Here is a 27,073-nt window from a genome sequence, read left to right on the forward strand (position 1 = left end):
TTGCTCACCTTCGTTTATCTTTATAGAAATATATCTTGTCTTGCCAGACATCCCCGCACTTTGAACTAGCTTCCAGTAATAAGGAACATCAGCTTACGAGTCAGGCTATGTGCCACTATAAAAATGGCACCTTATTCGCGGAAATAAGTGAGACTATTTCAAATTAAAATTAGCATATTTTTTCCAAGGTCATATATTTTAAGTATGCAGTGACATTATCATTTAGTAATGAGATTCCAAAATGCTTGACTTCCATTTTTGCATTTATCTGCTCTTGGCATCATAACTTCTTCAGTTACAACTTGAAGGGGCTTCAGCGGATGTCTTTTATATTCCTCTAGCAGCCTGCCATTGGATGGGCCCTGTCCACACTCATGAGCTGCCTCTCATGGCCTCCATTTGCTGCCTCAACCACACCTTCCTCTTAATATCAGATTAATATAATAATTTCAAAATGTTGCCACCCATATTACCACATTGCTTTCTCACAGCACTGTGACATAGTTAAGCAAATATTGTTTTCCTTATTTGACAAATGAGAAGATAGGTCCAGGTCTGGAGAGGCCTGTTAGTTTTCCTGAACTCAGACAGGTAATTCATGAATTTATCTAGTACTAGAACAATCGGTGTTGAGTAGCGGGTGCTCTACTGCCTCATTACGACTTTGGCTTATATCAGTGATGTTTTATTTCTGGACTTGAAGTTCCAGATTTTATCCTTATTGTGGTTGACTTTTAAAGCTCTTATTTTTCATGTTTAATTTTTGTTTAAACAATTTGATGTGAGCAAGCATAGGGCTCAAGGCAACAACCAATAATGGTTGTCATTTACAGGTAACTTCCAGTGACTGCCATATTGAGAGAAGTTGGATCAGTAGGTAATTGAAGAACTGATAGTCTCTGTCTGCTCTGAAAGTCATCAGGACATACAACAGGAGCTTCATATACCAAACTCACCATTCCATCACTACTTTGAAAAATGATATCCATTTGAGAAAGAGCCTCAATTTTCCCAGCATGAGCTTTAATATGAACACCCTTTGGGGCATCCATGCTTAGACTCCGTGTGGGGGATTCTAACCTGAAATGAGGGAAAGAAGCAACAAAAAGTAGTATTAAAAAAAAGCTACCCCAGGAATCCCTCATTGAATGGCTTTGTGTAGAAAATACAATTAACAAAGCATATAGTATCATGATGTCATTCTTGAATGCTAATATAGTGTACATTCTTTATCGATAAATCCAGAAATAAGGTGCAGTAAAGAAATTAACTTCCCATCAATAAGAATCTACAAAATTAGTATCCTTTAAAAACAGATAAAAACATTACACAGCTCTACCCCAACATAGTAGTCTCAGATGGCAGGGTTAAGCACTCTGCATATCACACCAGAAGAAAATGAAATTTGTGAATAATTTTGTAAAACTGTAGTGAAAACAGAAACCTGTCCAGGAAGAAGACAAACTTAAGGGTAAGACATTCATTTGCTCCCTCTTCATAAAGTGGAATGTAAGCTTAGCCTTTAGGTTTTGTTTGCATTTATTTATTTATTTTTTAATTTAGGAGGATTACAGGGCACATGTGAAGATTTCTTTTGGGAAAATACTAAAGTGGTAGGGTTGGGAAACAATGGAGACTGCCCCAGCAGGTTTTGTTTTTGTATAATTTATCAGAATCTCCTTGTGACTAAGTCAAACATAGAGAACCAGGAGTATATGGACCAGAGAAATTCTGTTTGCTTCTGCCTGAAAAATACTAAATTTCCACCAGGTGGCATAACATGATCACTTGAAAGATTTTTCAGCTACTCTAACCCAACCCAACCTGACCCAACCCAACCCAACCCAACTCAGCCCAACCCAACCCAACCCAACCCAACGCAACCCAACCCAACCCAAGCCAACACAACCCAAATCAACCCAACCCAATCCAACTCAACTCAACTCAACCAACCCAACCCAACTCAACCCAACCCAACCCAACCCAACAATCTGAAAGGCTGATTTGACTGAAATATTTAAGATCAATGAAGTGGAACAGGATACCAAACAGTGGGTAGTTCTCTCACAGCAGGTAAGATTAAGAGTAGGCATGGGTAGGAGAGAGAAAGGGGAGTGGCTCCAGAGGAAAAAGTACCTCGGTCATTGATTTGCATTTGAACTGACTGAATATTCATTCAGTAGATGTTTAGCTCAGAGGAATTGCTGCCTTTAATTGGCAAGTTTTTGTCTACCACTATTTGTTACAGAAAACAAAGTTTCATTTTCTTACGTACATCTTAATACGTAAAATTTGATCTGTTATACATTTTGAAATTTATATTTACTTTGAGTACAAGGAAACACTTAGAGACATTTATAGAATTTATTGGTCAAATTATGTTAAGCTTAGGTTATGGGGAAATGCTTAGATACATCTAGATGATTTGGTCTGCTGATTGCTAGTTGTCTACATTTTTCCTGCCTGGATTGATAGGAAAAAAGGGGAAGGGGATGGGGAAGGAAAGGAAGGGAGGAAGACATGTAAGCAACTTGTAGAGGTCTGGTCCATTTCAGCAATCCATTTGTAAATTTGAAGATCCTGGGGAAGGTGAGTTTGTTTCAAAGATCAGTCATCAAACAACAAAATAACCTCAATAGGACCAACTACTAGTTTTTAACCATATTATAATATGGTGCTTCTGGAATAGCAAATTTCTTCCCCTTTGTATCATTTCTAGCCTTGAAGATGAAATATGTCAGTTCAGCACAAGTTGGGACACATTTTACCAAAAAAGGTTGTGATTAGAATGCTCTGAAGCATACATTTTCATGAACACACTGAACAGCAGTCAGATATAAAGCAACTCAACTTTTTTCTCTTTTGTTATATTTTAGTTTGCTAGTTAGATATCCAACCCTTTCTTCGAATATGTGAATATATATTTACTCATGACTTATATGAGGAACAAAAAAATTTGAACAGTGACCCAGAAATATACCAAATAAATAAGCTGTGTGTTTATACACACACACACACACGCGTGTGTGCGCGTGCACGCACACACACACATATGGTATATTTGCCACACACACACACACACACACACACACACACACATATGGTATATTTGCCCTTTGCCCATATTCACTTTTGCATTTAGAGAATATAAGTAGTCAAGCATATATGATTGTAATATTTATTGCTCATGATTTTAAGCTCTTTTAGGCTTACAGTAAGTCTAAATTTTGTAAATAGCATGAGAGACTGGGAAGCATAAATACAAATTGACAAGAAAAGCTGGCCTAGAGACAGCACTGGCCAAATCATGCAAGGACTAGATTATGTCCACTGTTAGGCCATGCTGACCACTAGACTATGTTAACTGTGTTGGTCTTTAATCTAAAAGTGTGGGGAATAATGTATTTAGTCATTTAACCCTTATTTATTAAGTCCCTATTATGTGCTTTTCTAGATTTGTAGAAAAACAGTAGCAAAAAAGGCAGACAGGCTTCCTGCCCTCAGGAATCTAACATTCAAGAAGCTTAAAGGATGTAAGCAGAGGAATAACAAGATTCTATTTTTGCTTTAAAAATATCACTCCATAAAGACCTGTCAAGACAGATGAACAGATGCAGAGCTCTGCCCTCAGCCCCCAATTACATATAAATGCTGGATAAAATACAATAAAAAACAAATACATGCTAGGCATAAATAACAACAACAAAAACAAACCCAGAAAAACAAAGGGCATTTTCATAGTGTCAGAACAGAAGAAACTCATAACCAGAGTGATGAGTGGGAGTTGAAATGCTGGAGCCCTTGGAGGTAATGGGCAGATAAATGCCTTGTGGGCTGGTATTTTAAATCTCTACAGGGAAGGAGTTGTGGCCAACTGGGGGGGGCATGGGAGGAGTGTTTGGAAATGGGCTCTGGGCATACAGATGGGAGTTGAAACACAGTATGATAAGAACCCTAAAGCAGGCTGCTCTTTCTGGAATGTGAGCAGAAAGTCTTAAATCATGCATTATTGTAGAAGCCAAATCCACACACTATTCCGGCCTTGTATCAGCCCAACCTGAGAAACACCTGTGAACGCTGGCTTGAGAACAGTGCCCCCTGCAGGACCCTGGCAGAAGTGAATGGGAAACGGACATTAACGGCAAATAGCCAAACTGTGGAAAGAGCCAAGATGTCCATCAACAGATGAATGGATAAAGAAGATGTGGTATATATATATACAATGGAATATTATGCAGCCATCAAAAGGAATGAAATCTTGCCATTTGCAATGACGTGGATGGAACTGGAGGGTGTTATGCTGAGTGAAATAAGTCAATCAGAGAAAGACATGTATCATATGACCTCACTGATATGAGGAATTCTTAATCTCAGGAAACAAACTGAGGGTTGCTGGCTTGGGGGTGGGGTGGGAGGGATGTGGTGGCTGGGTGATAGACACTGGGGAGGGTATGTGCTATGGTGAGCACTGTGAATTGTGCAAGACTGTTGAATCACAGATCTGTACCTCTGAAACAAATAATGTAATATATGTTAGGAAAAAAAAAGAAGAAGAAGATAGCAGGAGGGGAAGAATGAAGGGGAGTAAATCGGAGCGGGAGACGAACCATGAGAGACGATGGACTCTGAAAAACAAACTGAGGGTTTTATAGGGGAGGGGTGGGGGGATGGGTTAGCCTGGTGATGGGTATTAAAGAGGGCACGTACTGAATGGAGCAATGGGTGTTATACACAAACAATGATTCATGGAACACTACATTAAAAACTAATGATGTAAGGTATGGTGATTAACATAACAATAAAAAAATTTAAAGAAAAAAAAAGAGTCTCCATGAGAACTGCACCTAGATGAAGGGCCAAAGAGGATGAGCTCTCAGACAGAATTTTCAAACCACATGGGAGAATCTGTCAACATGAGGAACTAGAGGTAATAGAACAGTCAGAAAGGGACTAACACTAAGCTTAGAGCATCCAAAGAGATAAATTAACAGAACAAGACCAAAATAGAAAAAGAAAGATTTAAAAACCAGGTAAGTAGAAATTAATTAAATAAAAAAATTAAAGTCTTCTGGTAGACTGAATAGTAGACATGTCATATATCAAAAGAGAATAGGACACTGTAATGTAAATTTGGTATTTTGGTGGGAAAACAAGAAATGTAAAATTTGAAATGCACAATTAATGTTTTTAAATGCATAAAAAGCACAGAATTTCAAAGGAAACTCATTAATGACTTTTATTTTTTAATTTTTTAAAGATTTTATTTATTTATTCATGAGAGACAGAGAGAGAGAGAGAGAGAGAGAGGCAGAGGGAGAAGCAGGCTCCCAAGGAGCAGGGAGCCCGATGCGGGACGTGATCCCAGGACCCTGAGACCATGACCCGAGCCGAAGGCAGACACTTCACCATGTGAGCCATCCAGGCACCCATGACTTTTAAATACAAATGTAAACATTACTTAAATGGGTGATATAGCAATTTATGAGCTTACTTGTTAATTAAATAATATCTGGCCAACGGGCTTACAACTACTATAATTTCAAAGCAGCAAAGAGTATGTAATGTATTTTGAGATACTTGCTGTAACCTTCATGTGATATTAAAGTATCTCTGGCTTCTACAGATTAAAAAGTCAAAGAAACTGCTAATCCTACCGTGGTTTGTTACCTCTCATTTATAGTTGAAGGGATGCTAAATTTCAATTAGAAGTCAGTGAAAATGAAGGACTTTTTTTTCACATTCAAAATCATTAACCCACTAAATTCTGTTCTTGGACACGCAGGGGATCCACAGACCACAAGTTAAGAACACCTATACTCTAGAGAATGAGAAGACACAGATATGAAGAGGTAATGTTTAATCATTTTCCAGAATTGAAAAATAACATGAGTTCCTAAAACTGAAGAGGTGTATCGATACCCAAGTACGAATTAAGACATATCCAGCACCCAAACACTTTCTGGTAAAACTGCAAAACATTAAGATTATGAGAAGGTCTTAAAAGTATTCAGAATGAAAATCAAATTGCTTACTTACCAAAGACCCAAAAGTAATGAACAATATCTTAAAAATGCCAGTGTAAAATTATTGTCAGTCTCGAAATATATCCCAACTTAGCCATCTTTCAGCTACGAAGGGACTAGACATCTCAGGCCCAGAAAGAAAAGTTTATTGTCTATGCAGATCATCACTGAAGAAAGTACTTATAGAAACTAAACCCAGAAGAAATGAGTATTTTGGAAGAAGCAGCGATGGACATTAGGAAAACCAACACAGTGTGTGAGTAAAGCTAAATCTGTATTGCCTGAAAAACAGAACCAGAGAGATGAGTAAAAGCAAAGTTGAAACAAAACAACACACAAAGCGAAGTTTGGGTGGGGATAACTTTCTAAAATTTTGGTATAATTTGAGAAGAGAATGATAATGACAAACTTAGTTAGAAAGTATTAACTTATCTCCATGCATATAAAACATAAAGGATAATCATTAAAAGAATGAAACCAGAACCACTAGAGAGAAATATGGCAGGGAGAATAAGGAGAAGTTTAATAATCGAACCAAAGGTCAGAAAGAAGAAAAAATGAAAAGAAAAAGCACAGTAAATAAAACATGACACCACAGAAATATGTCAAATAAATCACCTATTAAATATGAATAGTTAAATTCACCTATTAAAAGTTAGAAAATTTACTGTAGGGGATTAAATCTCAAATCCAGAAATTTAATTCCTAGAGAAACAACTGAAACATAATAATACACTCCACATGAAAAAGCAAATCTGGTTGGATTAAAAGACCTAAATATGAAAAATGAAAGTGTTTTTGAAAGAATTCACTTCCTTCGCTAATGCCCAGGAAGTGGTTTCCAATATATCCAAGTTCCTAAAGATTTATTTTCACTGTTCTGTTATTGGATGAAACTTTCTTCTTCTTTTTTTTAAGGATTTTATTTTTTAAGTAATCTCTACACCCAATATAGGGATTGAATTTACAACCCTGAGATCAACAGTCGCACACTCTATTGACTGAGCCAGCCAAGGCAGTCCCCCCAGCATTTTACTTTCTGTTATTGGATGAAACTTTCAACTCCTCAAACTGTTTTTACTTGCTGAGTTGACTAAATACACTATATTTTGTTTTGATATTTTATGATTTTTTCTTTTTTCTTGGAACTGCTAGAATTAAGGAAAATCAGCCGCACCATAAACTGTTAATTACCGCGAGGCACAAATTGCTTTCATTGTTTAAGTAGCTTCAAGATGGTAACCTATGATAAATGAGAAATAAACACTTGGGATAAGAAATGCGATTATGCAAGCTGAGAGCAATCAATGCTTCATTTGTTAATTGTTCATTTATAGACACTGATTTTTTTTTAAAGATTTTATTTATTTATTCATGAGAGACAGAGGAGGAGAGAGAGAGAGAGAAGCAGAGGGAGAAGCAGGCTCCCAAGGAGCAGGGAGCCCGATGCGGGACTCAATCCCAGGACCCTGGGATCATGACCTGAGCCAAAGGCAGATGCTTAACCATCTGAGCCACCCAGGTGCCCTAGACACTGATTTTTTTAATCAATGAGTTGTTTCAAAAAACACTGAAACAGAAGGAATTTAATTCACAAGATACCACTTTCAGACCATGTATTTATACAAATATATTTGAAAATCATGATTAAATTAGTAATTTCCTAGAGAAATACAGGTGATCAAAATGGACCTTTATTAAATGTACAGATTTAAAAAGATAAATTTCCATAAAAGAAGAATTACACTGTTAAGGAATTATTTTTAAAAAAATTCATCAGGCCCATATGATCCCAGGGAGAATTCTACAAAATCTTTAGAGAACAGAGCATCCCAACTGTCCACAAATTATCCCAGAACATTAAAAATGAAGGAAATCTTCTTAATTCTTGAAGCATGAATAACATTGTTACCTAAACTTTACAAAAACAGCACACGAAAAAGAAAGCTACAGACCAATATCATTCATGTATATAAATGTGTTGGTTCTAGATAAAATATTAGCAGGTAGAATTGAACACCATTGTAAGGAAAGAATATACCATGACCAAGGGCAATTGATTCAAGGAATGCAAAATTGGTCTGGCATTAGAAAACCCATTAACATGATACACTGTATTAATATATCTAAGGGACACATAAATATGACTACTCCATAAACGCTAATGAGCCTTTGACAAAATCTAACAGCCATTCAACACAAAATAGAAACTGATATTTATTTATTTTTTTATAAAATACACATTCACATCATCTTAATGGAGGAACACTAGCAGCATTTCCATTCAGACTGGGCAAAGGCAAGGATGCACACTACTATCTCCACTTGTTTCTCAACTGCTCTAATGATACTGGGACATGGAGTGAGATCAATCAGTCAGAGACACAGATTTGGAAAAGAAGGTGTAAAAGTCTATCTATTTGCAGATGATAGGACAGCGTACGTGAAAAATCCTAATGAGCCAACATAAAACTGACTCAAAGAATAAAAAGTTCAGTAAGGTTGTTTATATAAAATTAATGCACAGCAATCATTAGCTTTCATATCCAAAACAATACCTTGTTAGAGGATATAATGGTAGATAGAATAAAACCTCATTTATAATTGCGACCAAGCTGAGCTAACATGCTTAGGGATAAGCTTAACAAGATATATGTAAACTTATTAAACTTATTCTTGTTAAACTTAACTAGAAATATGTCAAGAAAACTTTTAAGTACTCCTGAAAAGACAAAAATGGATTTTAACGAATGGAAATACACCCCATGTTTTTGGATAAATGATTTCATAATGATGTCAGTTTTCCCTAATTTATGAATTTTACAAAATCCTAATAAAAGAATATGCTTTTTCCTGAACTAGACAAGTTAACACTTAAGTTCATATGGAAAAATAAGCAAGAACTGACAGAGAAATGTTGAAAGAGTCAGTACAAGTGTGTGTGAGTGAGAGAGAGAGAGAGAGACAAAGAGAGAGAGAGACTGGTCCTATTTGACTTTAAAATATCTTCTAAATCCTGTTTAACAAGATTGGTACTGGGACCTGAATAGACAAACTAGCGGAATAGAGTAGAAAACATACAAACAGACACACATGCGTAAGGAAATTTAATACATGATAAAGGTTGTATGTCAAATTGTAGTGGCAAAGGTAGAATTTCTAATTATCTCATTGTTGGCACCTCTGATTGGCTGATTGGAAAAGATAAAATTAGACGCAGACCTCACACCTTATACCTCACACAAGAATAACCTCTAAATGCATCAGGGATCTACAATGTATTTTGATGTAGAAGGGAAAGCCAGACTAGCAACGGGGCTGACAAATTCCTCTTTCTGTAAGGAGAGTTTAAAATTCAGATTTAATGAAAAAAAGATTAATAATTTTGAGTATATAAACATTAAAAATTAATAGAAAAATGTTAATAGGAAAAATGTTAATATTCAGAATATATATGTATATTTTTAATCCCTATAAATCTGTTTTAAAAAGTAATTAAAGAAGCAAAGAAGATGGAGTCAATTCCAGAAGCAGCAGCCTTAATAACAGAATAAAAATATGAAAGATGCTTAACCACACTAGTCGCCAGGGAAATGAAATGTAAAATAACACAAGATCACACTCATCAGCACGAAAAAGGTCATAAAGTCTGACAGTGCGAAATGCTGGTAAAAGGTGAGAAAAGAGACTCTCAAACCGCTCACGGAATTATAAATCAGCACAAAGCACTTGGAGAGGCACATGGGCCAAGCCTGGCAAAGTTCAATATGTTTACTTCTGAAACCCACACTTTGTGAAACTTGGTAGAATAGCCAACCCAGAGCAGTGCTCTTCAAGGCTGTCCTAAAAGAATGAAAAACTAGGTGCCCATTACCCATTTTTAAGTTAACATTGTGTTTTACATAAATTTAAATTTTGCAAAAGATACCATGGTTCTGCCACATTTATAAACACTGTCATTTTGAAAGAAGACTCATCACTTTACAGTGTATTTGATGGAATCTAAAAAGTCACAGAGAGTTGATACCCATCAACTTTGGGTTATGATCCAGTATGTTAAAAATTTTTTGCTTAAATCGTCCAGCTTTGATTGGGAACTTTTTTGTTTTGTTTTGTTTTGTTTTTGATTGGGAACTCTTTTATTTGGTTCCTGTGTCCTTTTAATGATGTACCTTTGTTGTTTCGGTTTTTGAGCGCATCTTATTCACTGGTGCTACAAAAGGCTCCAAATTTATCTTTTACATTCACTGCCCCAGTCCTAGAATGAGCCATTTCTCTGAAGAATCCTGATTCCTTTTATTGCAGAATCGTATGAGAAACCAAGTACTGTTTGTTTGCCACTGATTTTATTTTAATTACTTGATCTCTCATTTCTAGAATTTCTATTTTGTTATTTTCCAAATCTGCCATCTTCATACGACTTTGCCTCATCTTTATATTCAATTTTTTTCTTCTTTGAGCATTTTATTCATGTCTGTTTTAAAATCTCTCACTTTGCTCTACTACTTAGATAGAGTTTTAGGGGGTAACGTAGTGGCTGCTGATTTTTTATCTTTTCATTATTATTATTATTGTAGTAAACTCATTTTTAGCAAGGATTGTTTTCCATAGATGTTTTTATGTCATGGGTAATGGGATAATTTCTTCACTGTAGTTGGACTTTAGTGTAGTTAACATTAATTTTCCATCTTTGAGCTCTTATACAATGAGGTAGTGTGGATTTAGTCCTCTGATCTTGGCTGAGCAAAGGCCTATTGTTCATGATTTCTTGTGGGTAACTTAACTTATGGCCCAAGATTTTAGGCAAATTGTTTCAAATATCTTTCATGGGGACCAGGGTTTACAAGGTATCTCAGTCTGGGCATTACACACACACACACACACACACACACACACACACACACACACACACACACAGAGCTATACCTTAGTATCACAGTCCCATAATATATTAAAATCCCATCTCCTGATCTCTATGACATCCCGACATCTCCATGAATACTTTGGCTTTAGCTTTCACTACTCTGACAATGAATTTCCTCTTTGTTACTGGGATCTAAGAATGAGTTTGTCTTGGTTTCTAGTTGAGCAGTATTTATAAGTATTTGAGCAATATTTATAAGTATATAATATGTATGATATATAAGTATATAATATATTATATACTTATATACATAATATTATAAGTATACTTATAAGTATATATAAGTATACAATATATACTTATATTTATTTGTTTGCTTATGTATGTATTTATTTATTCATAAGTAAACTGGTATTTACAAGTGTTTGAAACAGGAGCAAATGTTTCCATGTCCTCTCATTTTACTTATTTAATGAAGACACACACCTATATTATTGACTATGTGCTAGGCATCGTTTCGAGGCATTTACAAATAACTTACTTAATCGCCACCACATCCCTATTGGGTTGCAGGGGGTTTACAGTTTACCCTGTGATATTAATATCTACTGATTTTCTTAAGTTTCAGTTGCTTCCTTCTCTGTGACATCATCTCAGATTACCCTGGGAAGATTTTATGTTTTTTCTCCTATGCCCTCACTATATTTTGGACTTTCATCATAGCAAGGAATTATATTGTTCTTACTTGTCTGCATGTTTCCTTTCCCAACAGACTTTAAAATCATTAAGGGCAGAATCCATGCATTTTATCACTGTAGAACTAGTGACCATTCTGGTACATAAACATGTTTAGTATATTTTTGCTGAATTTTTAAAAAAGAATGAATTATATCATGTATGAATGAAAAGTAGCATGTCAGAATGAATGAAGCATATCAGACTTTGTATTTTTCTTGTGAATGACTTTGCTATAAGAAATGCAAATCTAGCTTAAATACACATTATCTTTCTTCTTAAAGCAAATAATAATTGTCACCCTTCTATGACTACCATTTGAACAAATATCAAAATTTAAGCTTGTGGTTTAGCCTGGTGATGGGTATTAAAGAGGGTATGTTCTGCATGGAACACTGGGTGTTACACGCAAACAATGAATCATGGAACACTACATCAAAAACTAATGATGTAATGTATGGTGATGAACAACATAATAAAAAAATAAAAGTTAAGCTTGTGATATTTAAACATGTATATTTCAGAGATATATTTATAAATGCATAATGATCTCAAATCTAAAAAAATCCCCATTCATTGTTTTCAGGATATTCTAGAATCATTTTCACTTTACTCAAGTCAGGAATAGTAATGGTACTGGATTCAGAAATATAAAGTGAAAGACAGTTTATGGTAAGAATTTATAGAAGAAAATATGAATATCATATAATCATTTAGAGGAGTCTGGTTGTAAATTAAAGAATAAATCACTCAAGGGTCGACTTAAGTGGTGGAGAGAATACACCCAACAAACATGGACTGTGGAGTCAGAGCTGAATTTGAATAATCCGTTGGCTACTTTTTATTTATTTGTTTGTTTATTTATTTAGGCTACTTTTTAATCTTTGATTAGAACATGCTGCTATCTAGGAGTAGAGAGCAAGATGGCGGAGGAGTAGGAGACCTAGATTTTGTCTGGTCTCAGGAATACAGCTGAATAGGGATCAAACCATTCTGAACACCTACGAACTCAACAGGAGATCGAACAGGAGAGTAGCAACAACTCTCTGAACAGAGAAGCGACCACTTACTGGAAGGTAGGACGTGCGGAGAAGTGAATCCGAGGCGATATTCGGGAGGATAGACGGCGGGGGAGGGGCCTCCGTCGGCCGCTTCTGGCAAGTGCTAGAGCCGCGGAGCACAAAATCGGACCTTTTAAAAGTTGGCTCGGCGGAGGGACGTCGCTGCAGTGGCTAAGCGGGGGGTGGAATCCTCCCGGGACAGTGTGGTCTCAGGACCCTCGGGGTCACAGAGAGACCGGGGGTGCCTGAGTGCGGCAGAGCTCCCAGGTATCAGAGCAGGGAAGCCGGCTGCAGAGACGGAGCAGAGTCGCGGGCTCTCAGCTCGGGGTTGCCACAAACTGTGATCTGCGGCCCAGTCGGGGCACGGCTCCCCCAGCAGGGACCCAACAAGCAGCAGATCCGGGGAGACTCCCCTTCCTTCCCGGGGAGGAGCGGTGCGGGAACACACTGCAGGGATCTGCTGGGTTTGGAGACTCCGAGCGGGGTCGGGTGCCAGAGATAGAAACGCTCGGTCACAGGCCAGGTGAGCACGGAGTGCGGCCAGAGACCGGGGACACGGGAGTGACTGCTTTTCTCTGGGTGCGCACTGAGGAGTGGGGCCCCGAGTTCTCGGCTCCTCCGGGCAGAGACTGGGAGGCCGCCATTTTCGCCCTGGTCCTCCAAAGCTGTACCGAGAGCTTGCAGGGAACAAAAGCTCCTGAGAGCAAACTGGAGCAGCTTCCTTAGCCCGGACGGACAAGGGCGGGGCAATTCCGCCTCCGGCAAAGGCATTTGGAAACCACAGCAACAGGCCCCTCCCCCAGAAGATCAGCACAAACAGCCAGCAAGCCAAGACCAAGTTGATCGATCAAGGAGAATAGGAGAACTCCAGCGCTAGGGGAATACTGCACATAGATTCATGCCTTCTTTTTTTTTTTTTTTTTTTTTTTTTACCATGATTCATTATTTCATCAAAGTTAATTTTTGTTGACTTTTTTTATTTTTCTTTTTCCCTTTTTCAACCAACATCTTATAAATCCCTTTTTTTAAAAAAAAAAAAACATTTTTTATTTTTTTTTCATTTTTAGAGTCATATTTTATCCCTTCATAGTAGTTATCCTTGTTTTTGGCATATATATATAAGTTGTTCTCTCTTTAAAATTTTGAGGTACAGTTTCTTCTAACAGATCAAAATATACCCTAAACCACTAGTGTATGGCTTTGTTCTAGTCTCCTGCCTGATCACATTCTCTCCCTTTTTCCTTTTTTTTTTTTCCTTAAATCTTCTTTCTTTTTTCAAACAACTTATCTTACCAAGTCCTTTTATAAAATCTTTTATAATTTTCATCTTTACAGTCATCTTCCATCCCTTCATTGTATCAACCCTTATTTTGTACATATATGTCTTTCTTCCTTTAAAATTTTAGGAGGCACTTTTTCTAACAGACCAAAATACGCCCAAAATCTAGTGTGTGGCACTGATCTATGCACTAGCCTGATCATATTTGATCATATTCTGCCTTTTTTGAATTGTTTTGTTTTTGTTTTTATCTTTTTTTTCTTTTTTTTTTCTTTTTCTCTTTCTTTTTTCTTTCTTTCCCTTTCTTTTCCCCTGGTTTCAGGTCTTTTCTGATTTGCATACAGTATATTTGCTGGGGACGTTGTAAACCTGTTAGCCTTTTGTTCTCTCATTCATCTATTCTCCTCTGGACAAAATGACAAGACGAAAGAAATCACCTCAGCAAAAAGAACAAGAGGTAGTACCGTCAGCCAGGGACCTACTCAATACGGACATTAGTACGATGTCGGACCTAGAGTTCAGAATCATGACTTTAAAGATACTAGCTGGGCTTGAAAAAAGCGTGGAAGTTATTAGAGAAACCCTTTCTGGAGAAATAAAAGAACTAAAATCTAACCAAATCGAAATCAAAAAGGCTATTGATGAGGTGCAATCAAAAATGGGGGCACTAAATGCTAGGATAAATGAGGCAGAAGAGAGAATCAGTGATATAGAAGACCAAATGATGGAAAATAAAGAGGCTGAGAAAAAGAGAGAGAAACAACTACAGGATCACGAGGGCAGAATTCGAGAGATAAGTGATACGATAAGACGAAACAACATTAGAATAATTGGGATCCCAGAAGAAGAAGAGAGAGAGAGAGGGGCAGAAGGTATATTGGAGCAAATTATAGCAGAGAACTTCCCTAATGTGAGGAAGGAAACAGGCATTAAAATCCAGGAGGCACAGAGAACCCCTCTCAAAATCAATAAAAATAGGTCAACACCCCGACATCTAATAGTAAAACTTACGAGTCTCAGAGACAAAGAGAAAATCCTGAAAGCAGCTCGGGAGAAGAGATATGTAACCTACAATGGTAGAAACATTAGATTGGCAACAGACCTATCCACAGAGACCTGGCAGGCCAGAAAGGACTGGCAAGATATCTTCAGAGCACTAAACGAGAAAAATATGCAGCCAAGAATACTATATCCAGCTAGGCTATCATTGAAAATAGAAGGAGAGATAAAAAGCTTCCAGAACAAACAAAAACTAAAGGAATTTGCAAACACGAAACCAGCCCTCCAAGAAATATTGAGAGGGGTCCTCTAAGCAAAGAGAGAACCTAAAAGCAGCAAAGAACAGAAACGAACACAGACAACAGACAGTTAACAGTCACCTTACAGGTAATACAATGGCACTAAATTCATACCTTTCAATAGTTACCCTGAATGTAAATGGGCTAAATGCCCCAATCAAAAGACACAGGCTATCAGATTGGATTAAAAAACAAGACCCATCAATATGCTGTCTACAAGAGACTCATTTTACACCCAAAGACACCCCCAGATTGAAAGTGAGGGGGTGGAAGACCATTTACCATGCTAATGGACACCAAAAGAAAGCTGGGGTGGCAATCCTTATATCAGACAAACTAGATTTTAAAACAAAGACTGTAATAAGAGATGAGGAAGGACACTATATCCTACTTAAAGGGTCTATCCAACAAGAAGATCTAACAATTGTAAATATCTATGCCCCGAACATGGGAGCGGCCAATTATATAAGGCAATTAATAACAAAAGCAAAGAAACACATTGACAACAATACAATAATAGTGGGGGACTTTAACACCCCCCTGACTGAAATGGACAGATCATCTAAGCAAAAGATCAACAAGGAAATAAAGACTTTAAATGACACACTGGACCAAATGGACTTCACAGACATATTCAGAACATTCCATCCCAAAGCAAAGGAATACACATTCTTCTCTAGTGCCCATGGAACATTCTCCAGAATTGATCACATCCTAGGTCACAAATCAGGTCTCAATCGGTACCAAAAGATTGGGATCATTCCCTGCATATTTTCAGACCACAATGCTTTGAAACTAGAACTCAACCACAAGAGGAAAGTCGGAAAGAACTCAAATACATGGAGGCTAAAGAGCATCCTACTAAAGAATGAATGGGTCAACCAAGAAATTAAAGAAGAATTAAAAAAATTCATGGAAACCAATGAAAATGAAAACACAACTGTTCAAAATCTTTGGGATACAGCAAAAGCAGTCCTGAGAGGAAAGTATATAGCAATACAAGCCTTTCTCAAGAAACAAGAAAGGTCTCAAATACACAACCTAACCCTACACCTAAAGGAGCTGGAGAAAGAACAGCAAAGAAAGCCTAAACCCAGCAGGAGAAGAGAAATCATAAAGATCAGAGCAGAAATCAATGAACTAGAAAGCAAAAGAACAGTAGAACAGATCAACGAAACTAGGAGCTGGTTCTTTGAAAGAATTAACAAGATTGATAAACCCCTGGCCAGACTGATCAAAAAGAAAAGAGAAATGACCCAAATCAACAAAATCATGAATGAAAGAGGAGAGATCACAAGCAACACCAAAGAAATACAAACAATTATAAGAACATATTATGAGCAACTCTATGCCAGCAAATTAGATAACCTGGAAGAAATGGGTGCATTCCTAGAGATGTATCAACTACCAAAATTGAACCAGGAAGAAATAGAAAACCTGAACAGACCTATAACCACTAAGGAAATTGAAACAGTCATCAAAAATCTCCCAAGAAACAAAAGCCCAGGGCCAGATGGCTTCCCAGGGGAATTCTATCAGACATTTAAAGAAGAATTAATACCTATTCTTCTGAAATTGTTCCAAAAAATAGAAATGGAAGGGAAACTTCCAAACTCATTTTATGAGGCCAGCATTACCTTGATCCCAAAACCAGACAAAGACCCCATCAAAAAAGAGAATTACAGACCAATATCCTTGATGAACATGGATGCAAAAATTCTCACCAAAATACTAGCCAATAGGATCCAACAGTACATTAAAAGGATTATTCACCACGACCAAGTGGGATTTATTCCTGGGCTGCAAGGCTGGTTCAACATCCGCAAATCAATCAACGTGATACAATACATTAACAAAAGAAAGAACAAGAATCATATGATCCTCTCAATAGATGCAGAAAAAGCATTTGACAAAGTACAACATCCTTTCTTGATCAAAACTCTTCAGAGTATAGGGATAGAGGGTACATACCTCAATATCATAAAAGCCATCTATGAAAAACCTACAGCGAATATCATTCTCAATGGGGAAAGGCTGAGAGCTTTTCCCCTAAGGTCAGGAACGCGGCAGGGATGTCCACTCTCACCACTGCTATTCAACATAGTATTAGAAGTCCTAGCCACAGCAATCAGACAACAAAAAGAAATCAAAGGCATCCAAATCGGCAAAGAGGAAGTCAAACTCTCACTCTTTGCAGATGATATGATACTGTATGTGGAAAACCCAAAAAACTCCACCCCAAAACTGCTAGAACTCATACAGGAATTCAGTAAAGTAGCAGGATATAAAATCAATGCACAGAAATCAGTGGCATTCCTATACACCAACAACAAGACAGAAGAGAGACAAATCAAGGAGTCGATCCCATTTACAATTGCACCCAAAACCATTAGATACCTAGGAATAAATCTAACCAAAGAGGCAAAGGATCTGTACACAGAAAACTATAAAATACTCAGGAAAGAAATTGAAGAAGACACAAAGAAATGGAAAAACGTTCCATGCTCATGGATTGGGAGAATCAACATTGTGAAGATGTCAATGCTACCTAGAGCAATCTACACATTCAATGCAATCCCCATCAAAATACCATCCACTTTTTTCAAAGAAATGGAACAAATAATCCTAAAATTTGTATGGAACCAGAAGAGACCCAGAATAGCCAGAGGAATACTGAAAAAGAAAAGCAAAGCTGGCGGCATCACAATTCCGGACTTCCAGCTCTATTACAAAGCTGTCATCATCAAGACAGTATGGTACTGGCACAAAAACAGACACATAGATCAATGGAACAGAATCGAGAGCCCAGAAATGGACCCTCAACTCTATGGTCAACTTATTTTTGACAAAGCAGGAAAGAATGTCCAATGGCAAAAAGACAGTCTCTTCAACAAATGGTGTTGGGAAAATTGGACAGCCACATGCAGAAGAATGAAACTGGACCATTTCCTTACACCACACACAAAAATAGACTCCAAATGGTTGAAAGACCTAAACGTGAGACAGGAGTCCATCCAAATCCTAAAGGAGAACACAGGTAGCAACCTTTTCGACCTTAGCCGCAGCAACTTCTTCCTAGAAACATCGCCAAAGGCACGGGAAGCCAGGGCAAAAATGAACTATTGGGATTTCATCAAGATAAAAAGCTTCTGCACAGCAAAAGAAACAGTCCACAAAACCAAAAGACAACCGACAGAATGGGAGAAAATATTTGCAAATGACATATCAGATAAAGGGCTAGTATCCAAAATTTATAAAGAACTTATCAAACTCAACACCCAAAGAACAAATAATCCAATCAAGAAATGGGCAGAAGACATGAACAGACATTTCTCCAAAGAAGACATCCAAATGGCCAACAGGCACATGAAAAAGTGCTCAACATCGCTTGGCATCAGGGAAATCCAAATCAAAACCTCAATGAGATACCACCTCACACCCGTCAGAATGGCTAAAATTAACAAGTCAGGGAACGACAGATGTTGGCGGGGATGTGGAGAAAGGGGAACCCTCCTACACTGTTGGTGGGAATGCAAGCTGGTGCAACCCCTCTGGAAAACAGTATGGAGGTTCCTCAAACAGTTGAAATTAGAGCTACCGTTCGATCCAGCAATTGCACTACTGGGTATTTACCACAAAGATACAAATGTAGGGACCCGAAGGGGTACGTGTACCCCAATGTTTATAGCAGCAATGTCCACCATAGCCAAACTGTGGAAAGAGCCAAGATGCCCATCGACAGATGAATGGATAAAGAAGATGTGGTATATATACACAATGGAATATTATGCAGCCATCAAAAGGAATGAGATCTTGCCATTTGCAACGACGTGGATGGAACTGGAGGGTGTTATGCTGAGTGAAATAAGTCAATCAGAGAAAGACATGTATCACATGACCTCACTGATATGAGGAATTCTTAATCTCAGGAAAGAAACTGAGTGTTACTGGAGTGGTTGGGGGTGGGAGGGATGGGGTGGCTGGGTGATAGACATTGGGGAGGGTATGTGCTACGGTGAGCGCTGTGAATTGTGCAAGACTGTTGAATCACAGATCTGTACTTCTGAAACAAATAACGCAACATATTTTCAGAAAAAAGAAAAAGAAGATAACAGGAGAGGAAGAAAAGGGGAGTATGTCAGAGGGGGAAACGAACCATGAGAGATGATGGACTCTGAAAAACAAACTGAGGGTTCTAGAGGGGAGGGGGGTGGGGGGATGGGTTAGCCTGGTGATGGGTATTGAGGAGGGCACGTTCTGCATGGAGCACTGGGTGTTATGAACAAACAATGAATCATGGAACACTGCACCAAAAACTAATGATGTAATATATGGTGATTAACATAACAATAAAAAATTAAAAAAAAAAAAAAAAAAAAAAAAAAGAACATGCTGCTATCTAGATCTTGGTTTTCCTCTTTTATACAATGGGGATAAAGTTGCTTATTTTTAAGGTAGAGTTGATGATTAAATAAGACAAATTATGGGACAGTGCACAGATCCTGGCAGTTGAAGACATTCAGTACTTGTCAGTTCATGCCTTCCATCCTCACCCCATTCCTCCAGGAATTTCTTACAATTTCATTATCTTCTTAATCACTTTGCCTGTAACACCTGGTTTATGTGACCACCCCCCACTTAGTACCACCTTTTGGAAAGCATGAGGATACTCTTCTGCCATTTCTTTTTTAGCAAAGGCCTGCTGTATAACCAGCAGATTATACCCTGATGGGACAACATAAGATAAAGGGTTTAATTTCGAGATCCATATATTTTAAAACAGTTAAGTAAATTACTTCAAAAAGGAGTCTGGCATCTCTACAATTTATATTATTTTATAATTTCAAATTGGTTTTAATGGGATTATTTTTAAAGATATTGAATCGTTTTTCTTTTTCTTTTTTTTTTTTTAAGATTTTATTTATTTGACAGAGAGAGACACAGCGAGAGAGGGAACACAAGCAGGGGGAGCAGGAGAGGGAGAAGCAGGCTTCCCGCGGAGCGGGGAGCCCGACACGGGGCTCGATCCCAGGACCCTAGGATCACGACCTGAGCCGAAGGCAGGCAGACGCTTAACGACTGAGCCACCCAGGCGCCCCTGAATCATTTTTCTATCCTAGAAAAGTAAAATGTTCTTCTTCCCTAACTATAGTAATTCTGTAATACTGATCTTGTGATCCTTTATCAAAAATAATGAAATTGTTCTAATGTAATTAGAATCACAATTTATTTTCGTGCTGCAAATGTTCTCTAAGTGGGTACGATGAATTGAACCCTCATTTGCTTTTAATTAATATTTAATTAGATATTAAAGATAAGAGAAATGCTTAATTTTCTAACTTTTATTCCATTTAGTGTGATTATCTACTTGGTATAATAATGATAATAAAAATGATTATTTGTATTTCAACTTTCAGTTTACAAAATACTTTTAACCTAATAGCTAATTAAATCTTTCCCAGAATACACTGAGATATATGTTACTATCAACATTTTATAGATGAGAAAAATAGTTTCAAAAGCTATGTTTGGCCAAGGTCACAAGGCTTTTCTGTGTAAAGCCAGGACTCCTACCATACTTAATTTCCTCTATTATACATAATATATTAGGATGTTAATTGTTCTGCATATATTTCAAGTTCAAATACTGAATGTAATTTTAAGGGATACCTTAGATTTTAGGTACTTGTTTTTAAAAAATAGTATTTGATTTTGTTACAAAATATAAATATAATATTGGAATAAACAGTTATAGCAATAAATGTCGTTCAGTAGTGCATTGATAAAGTAAAGTACACATAGGCACACAGAGACTCCTATAAAGAACACATTTACATTCTGGAACTAGGTGATTTTATATATTCTGACATTATGTAAAGATATAACAAAGGTTGAGGACATTATGCTAAATGAAATGAGCCAGTCACAAAGTATAAATACTGTATGATTTCATCTATATGAGGTGCCTCGAGTTGTCAAATTTGTGGAGACAGAAAGTAGAATGGTGATTTCCAGGGTTTGGTAGAGGTGAGACTGGGAAGTCATTTACTGGCCACAGAGTATTAGTTCTGCAAAATGAAAAGAAATCTGGAGATGGAGGGTGGTGATGGTTGTACAACAGTGGAAATGTACTTAAAATACTTTCTTGAACTGTACACCTAAAAGTGGTTAAGATGACAAATTTTCTGTTTTGGGTGGATCAAACATAGAGAATCAGTGGCTCTTTTTACTTCATTTGGATTTTAGTAAGTAATGACTAGTTAGTAAGTGGAACATCATGAGAATAAAGACAATTATTTAATGGAATAAGACACAATCTGGTAATGACTGCTAAAATATTGTTCCAGCACATACCCAGGTATCTTCCATAGGAGAGTTTATGTTTGAACAAAATTCTTACCTCAGGTCCTGAAATGGGTCAGCTCTTACGAGGGGGGTCTCCACTGAATGTTCAAAAAGTGCGCCTTCAGGCCCTAAACAAAGCCAGAGATGCATCATTTTACAAAAGTAAAACAATGAAACATTTAGTCTGTATATTAAAACACAAGTAGATTTTGATCTTGTTGCTGAATTTTTACAGATGTGAGCAAGAAAATGTAATTGATGTATACAAACTAACGTATAGGATTTTTAAGCTGTTCTGCTAAGTTGAAATTATTCTAAGAGTGTCAGTGGCACTCTTTTACAAGGAACTATAACTCCGTAACTAGTTTTTAAATGTATGACAATTACTTAACATAACCAGTTAGTGATATTATAGTGACATGTGATCATCGTAATGCACACAAGTACACGGCAGGCATAAAGCCTATAAACTGATCCATATTATTGTTAAATAAGAGCAGCAATTTATCATTGAAATTGTCAATGTTCAAATTATATGATCTTACTTCTATTATTACTATTTGGCCTCAAAGTAAATATTCCTCAGAACCTATTTGCATATATTAAAAGAGATGCTTCATAGTTTTATAAAATAACTTAATAAATCATTGATTTTCAGTATAACTATATTTCCCTTATGTATGCATTCATATTTAATATTCCCAACTATGATTATATAAAAATATATAATTGATGTAACATCTCTTTCTTGTGGAAAATAGAACATATTGTTTGGGGTCATATAATCTACATTTTAGACAGGCAAAAAAAGTCCACAACAAAATATCATTATATAAATAATGCACTTAAATAACTCTATAGTATGATCCTGTATAAATATTATTTGTATAAGGAAAGTATAATAATAAAAAAGCCCAGTGTTATAATGTTAACTTTTTTTTTTAAAGAGTGTATCACCACAATTAGGCATAGTAAACAGTCTGGTGATTTCCACTAATAAAATATCTGTAGTATTTGGATGATACCATCCTTCTTTCTCTTCTGGATCCTAGAATAATTTATGATGAATGGATACTCATGTGAAGATCTGTAGTAAGACCATGGTACAAAATGAATTGGAATGGTGGTGAAGACTTCACGGGCAGAACTCAGTACTATGAAGTTCATGGATAGAACCCAACACTGAAGGGGAAATTGCTCTAGGCTGCTCTATTCTTCCCTACTCATGGGTTCTTTCAATTACAGAAATAGAGTTCAGCATGAATACCTCTGTCCAAATAGTGCTATTATAATATATACCCAGACATGTGTTAGATTTTTATGTCTACACTGATAACTATTAAGATTGATTCCACACATGCATTGAGTACTTATGGACTGAAATGAGCTTTTCAAGTGCTACAAAAACAAAAAAGATTTCCATTGCTCCGCCTCACAGCCAAACCTTCACATGATGTCTCTGTTGCTTTCAATCCATTCTATTCTGCCACCACCACAAACTGCCTTTTGCCTTAATACTCCAAAGAAGATGTTCTTGTTAAGATAATCATGACCTCCAGGATGACATATTCAATGACAGTTTCTGTTCTCATCTTTCCTGGACCCAAATTCTGGGAACACAGTCTCTCTTGGCATCAAGAAAATGGCTCCTATGACATTCCTCTTACCACATTGTCTGTCTCTTCACACTTCTCTTTAGTGGCTACCCTTCCTTTACCTCGCTGGGCTGTAACACTGGCATCTCTCAGAGCTCAGTTGGTTGATGAGGCCTCCATTTATATCTCTAGTCAAGACTTCAACTATGTGCAATAAATGCTCACATATCCAAGAGCTGACTTTGACATATCCACTTGGTTGTTTCATATACCTTGCATTTATGCATCTAAAACATTAACTGTTTATTCTCTTTGCCTGGTAAATGTGTTCTCCCCAGGTTTCTCCATTACCCAAAGAATAATGTCATCATCCAGAAGCAAATATAATCTTTCCATCTTTCATCCCCTCTCTCAATTCCTGCCACCTATTTGTTCTATTGGCAAGTCTTTATATGTCAGTTCTTAATTTGGAATCATTATCTTCCTTCAATGACCATTGTTACCACCTAGTCCAGGTCAGCAGGCAATAGATATTGCCTGAAGTACAGTTGACATCCTAACTGGCCTTACTGTTTCCTCTCTTTCCTCCAAGCAATCTATTCTCCCTTATAATGATTATATTGATCTTAAGATGTATAGCAAATCAAAGAGTACCCTGTTTGAAACATTTCAATGCTCTTCCATTGCATTTAAAACAAATCCTAAATCCTTATAATGGCCAACAAGTACATGCATGAACTGGTTTCTCTGTGTCTCCCTTTATACCAGGCTTGTTTCAGACTTAAATTCAATATGATAAAAAATAAAAATCATGAAATAATAGACATAGATAAGGCCAAATAGAACAGCTATCAAAATGTAAGTAAGTGTTTTAAACTCCTCATTAAAAACCAAAGACTGGGTTAAAGAAAATAATTCCAGCCAAACCTCGCTTTCAAGAGAAATGTAAATCATTTAATATGAGGAGAATTTAGGTTGGAAGGGTAATTTAAAGAGGCCATCAAGGTCCTCTTCTAGAAGTTTAGAGAAGTCATCCCCCAGGGAAGTGACTGTTGGAACCATATTGCAATTAAAAGGGGAATGTTGACACACTTAAGAGAAGCAAAGCTGGAGTAAATATTACTGGACCACTGAATTAATCAAACTGGAGCTACCCTGCCTCCAGATTTTTCCTGTAAGATAATATATATTCTTATCATTTAAGCCAGATTTTTTGGGTCTTTTGTTCCTTTCAGCTGAAGATTGCTAACCAATGGGCCAGGTCATCAACTGTTCACAGAGCTTCATTACAAAGTGTTTGGAGATCTTGGATATATTCTTAAAGGATATGGTGATCTCTTAGCATCTTGTAGATATGTCAAGTGTTTTTTTAAGGGACCTGGATTTATAATCTTTGTTTATGTTTACTTTTTCAGCTGTTGAAATCTTATTCTCCAGATCCTCTTTTGTCAGTGGCTTTGTGAGTGACTCCAGCATTTCTACTCCATCACTTCCAACTTCATGTAAGCCTGCTTAGCTGCACAGGTGCAAAGAAATTGAACTGGCTTATATTAATCTTGTTTTCCTCAAGGGAAATTGGATAACATTACAGGACTATATTTTTCTTACTAAATGTTGGGGAACAAACCCAGCCTAGCAAATCACTGCCAAGGAATTAAAGTATATTTTCTGCCTGAAGTCAGTTCTGGCAGTGGTATAAAAAATTTTTTAAGATGAAATTTTGATGCTACTTCAGTAACATGTTCTATAATTGAAGTTAACAAAGGCGCATGCTAACTTTGGTCACTTGTTGACCAATTCTATTTTTAGGGGGAAAAATGAGACTGCTTAAAGGCCTCGGTCAATTTCAAAGTGAGTTGGTGAAATTATTTAATCTCCTCCACAAATATGATTTAAATACAATTCTTCAGTTTCCTAGCTGATAAATTGAAACTGATAAATTGAACTTTTTAAAGAATGCTACTTTATTGAAATATATTTGACATATAACACTGTGTAAATGTAAGGTGTAAAATATGTTAATTTGATACATTTATATATTATAATTGTCATTATAGTGATAATTAGCATCTCTATCATGCTACATAATGGTCCTTTCTTTTTAGTGAGTGCAATAATTAAGTTCTAGTCTCTTAGCAGTTTTGATGACTATTATACGATAATGTTTTCTATATTCATTATACTGTGCATTCGATCTCTAGGACTTATTGACTACTTGTTGCAAGTTTGTACCCTTAAATAACATCTTTCCTATCCCCCATCCCTCATGCCCTGGTAACTGCTGTTTTTTTTTTTTTTTTATTATGAGTTTGGCTTTTTTAGAGTCCACATGTTAGTGATATCATACAGAAATTGTTTTTCTCTGACTTACCTCACTTAGCATAATGTGTTCAAGGTCTATCCATTTTGTTGCAAATGGCAGGATGTTCTTCTTTCTCATGACTAGATAATATTCCATTGTATGTACATACCATATCTTTGTCCTTTCATTTGTTGATGGGCACTTAAGTTGTGTCCATATCTTCACTATTGTGAGTAATGCTGCAATAAACATGGGAGTGTATATATCTCTTCAATATCCTGTTTTCATTTCTTTTGGGTATATACCCAGAAGTGGAATTGCTGGATAATATAGTATATCTATTTTTAATTTTTCAAGGAACCTCAATACTGTTTTCCACAGTGGTTGAGACAATTTACATTCCCATCAACAGTGTACTCCCTTTTCTCCATATCCTCACCAACCTGTTTAATTTTCTTGATGAAAGCCATTCTAATGGATGTAAGGTGATATTACATTATGGTTTTCATTTGCATTTCCCAGATGAGTAGTGGTATTGAACATTTTTTCATGTACCTGTTGGAAATTTGGATGTCTTCTTAGGAAAATGTCTATATAGTTCCATTTCATTTTATTTATTTATTTATTTATTTATTTATTTATAAGATTTTATTTATTTATTTGACAGAGAGAGACACAGTGAGAGAGGGAACACAAGCAGGGGGAGTGGGAGAGGAGAAGCAGGCTTCCCGCCGAACAGGGAGCCCGATGTGGGGCTCGATCCTAGGGCCCTGGGACCACGACCAGAGCTGAAGGCAGATGCTTAATGACTAAGCCACCCAGGTGCCCCATCCTTTGACCATTTTAAAATCTGAGGTTTTTTTGTTTGTTTTTGAGTTGTAGGAGGTTTTTGTTATTCTCACTGTTATTCATTTCTATGAGTTCTTTATGTACTTTAGCTATTAACCCCTTATCTGATACATGGTCTGTAAAACGTCCTCCCACTTTGTAGATTGGTTTTGCATTTTGTTATTTATTTATTTTGCTGTGCAGAAGCCGTAAGTTTTACGTAGTCCCTTTTGCTGGGTTTTGCATTTGCTGTTTGTGCTTTTGGCATCATGTCCAAAAAATTATTGCCAAGACCAGTGTTGAGAATTTTCTCTATGATTTCTTCAAGGAGTTTTATAGCATCAGCTATTATGTTCAAGTCTTGGATTCATTTTGAGTTAGTTTTTGTGAACAGTGTAAGGCAGATATCAAATTCACTGTTCTGTGTATATTCAGTTTTTCCATCACTATCCTTTCCCCATTGGGTGTTCTTGGCTCACTTGTTGAATATTAGTTGACTGTATATGTGGGGGTTTAATTCTGGGTTCTCAATTCTGTTCCATTGGTCTCTGTATTTATTTTTATGCCAGTACCATATTGTTTTTTATTACTACAGCTTTGTAGTACAGTTTGAAATCAGGGTGATACTTCTAGCTTTGTTTTTCCCCTTAAGATTGCTTTGACTATTAGGGGTCTTTTGTGGTTCCAAATTGTTTTTTACATTTCTGTGAAGAATGTCACTGGTATACTGGTAAGGACTGAGT

The 27,073-nt window shown here is 36.7% G+C and overlaps 1 protein-coding gene across 3 annotated transcripts in view; it reads right to left on the reverse strand.

Moving 5' to 3' along the window:
* The window catches only part of SGCG (sarcoglycan gamma), a 126,400-nt gene that overhangs the window by 1,973 nt on the left and 97,354 nt on the right, over positions 1 to 27,073 (reverse strand). For all 3 annotated transcript variants that reach the window (XM_027591103.2, XM_027591105.2, XM_027591104.2), the window contains 2 exons: positions 21,661 to 21,733; positions 957 to 1,080 (listed from right to left, as the gene is read on the reverse strand). In XM_027591103.2, the coding sequence (XP_027446904.1) occupies positions 957 to 1,080; positions 21,661 to 21,733 (197 nt within the window). The remainder of the gene's footprint in view (positions 1 to 956; positions 1,081 to 21,660; positions 21,734 to 27,073) is intronic.

Source organism: Zalophus californianus, chromosome 3, assembly GCF_009762305.2.
Source record: "Zalophus californianus isolate mZalCal1 chromosome 3, mZalCal1.pri.v2, whole genome shotgun sequence".
Classification (NCBI taxonomy): Eukaryota; Metazoa; Chordata; class Mammalia; order Carnivora; family Otariidae; genus Zalophus; species Zalophus californianus.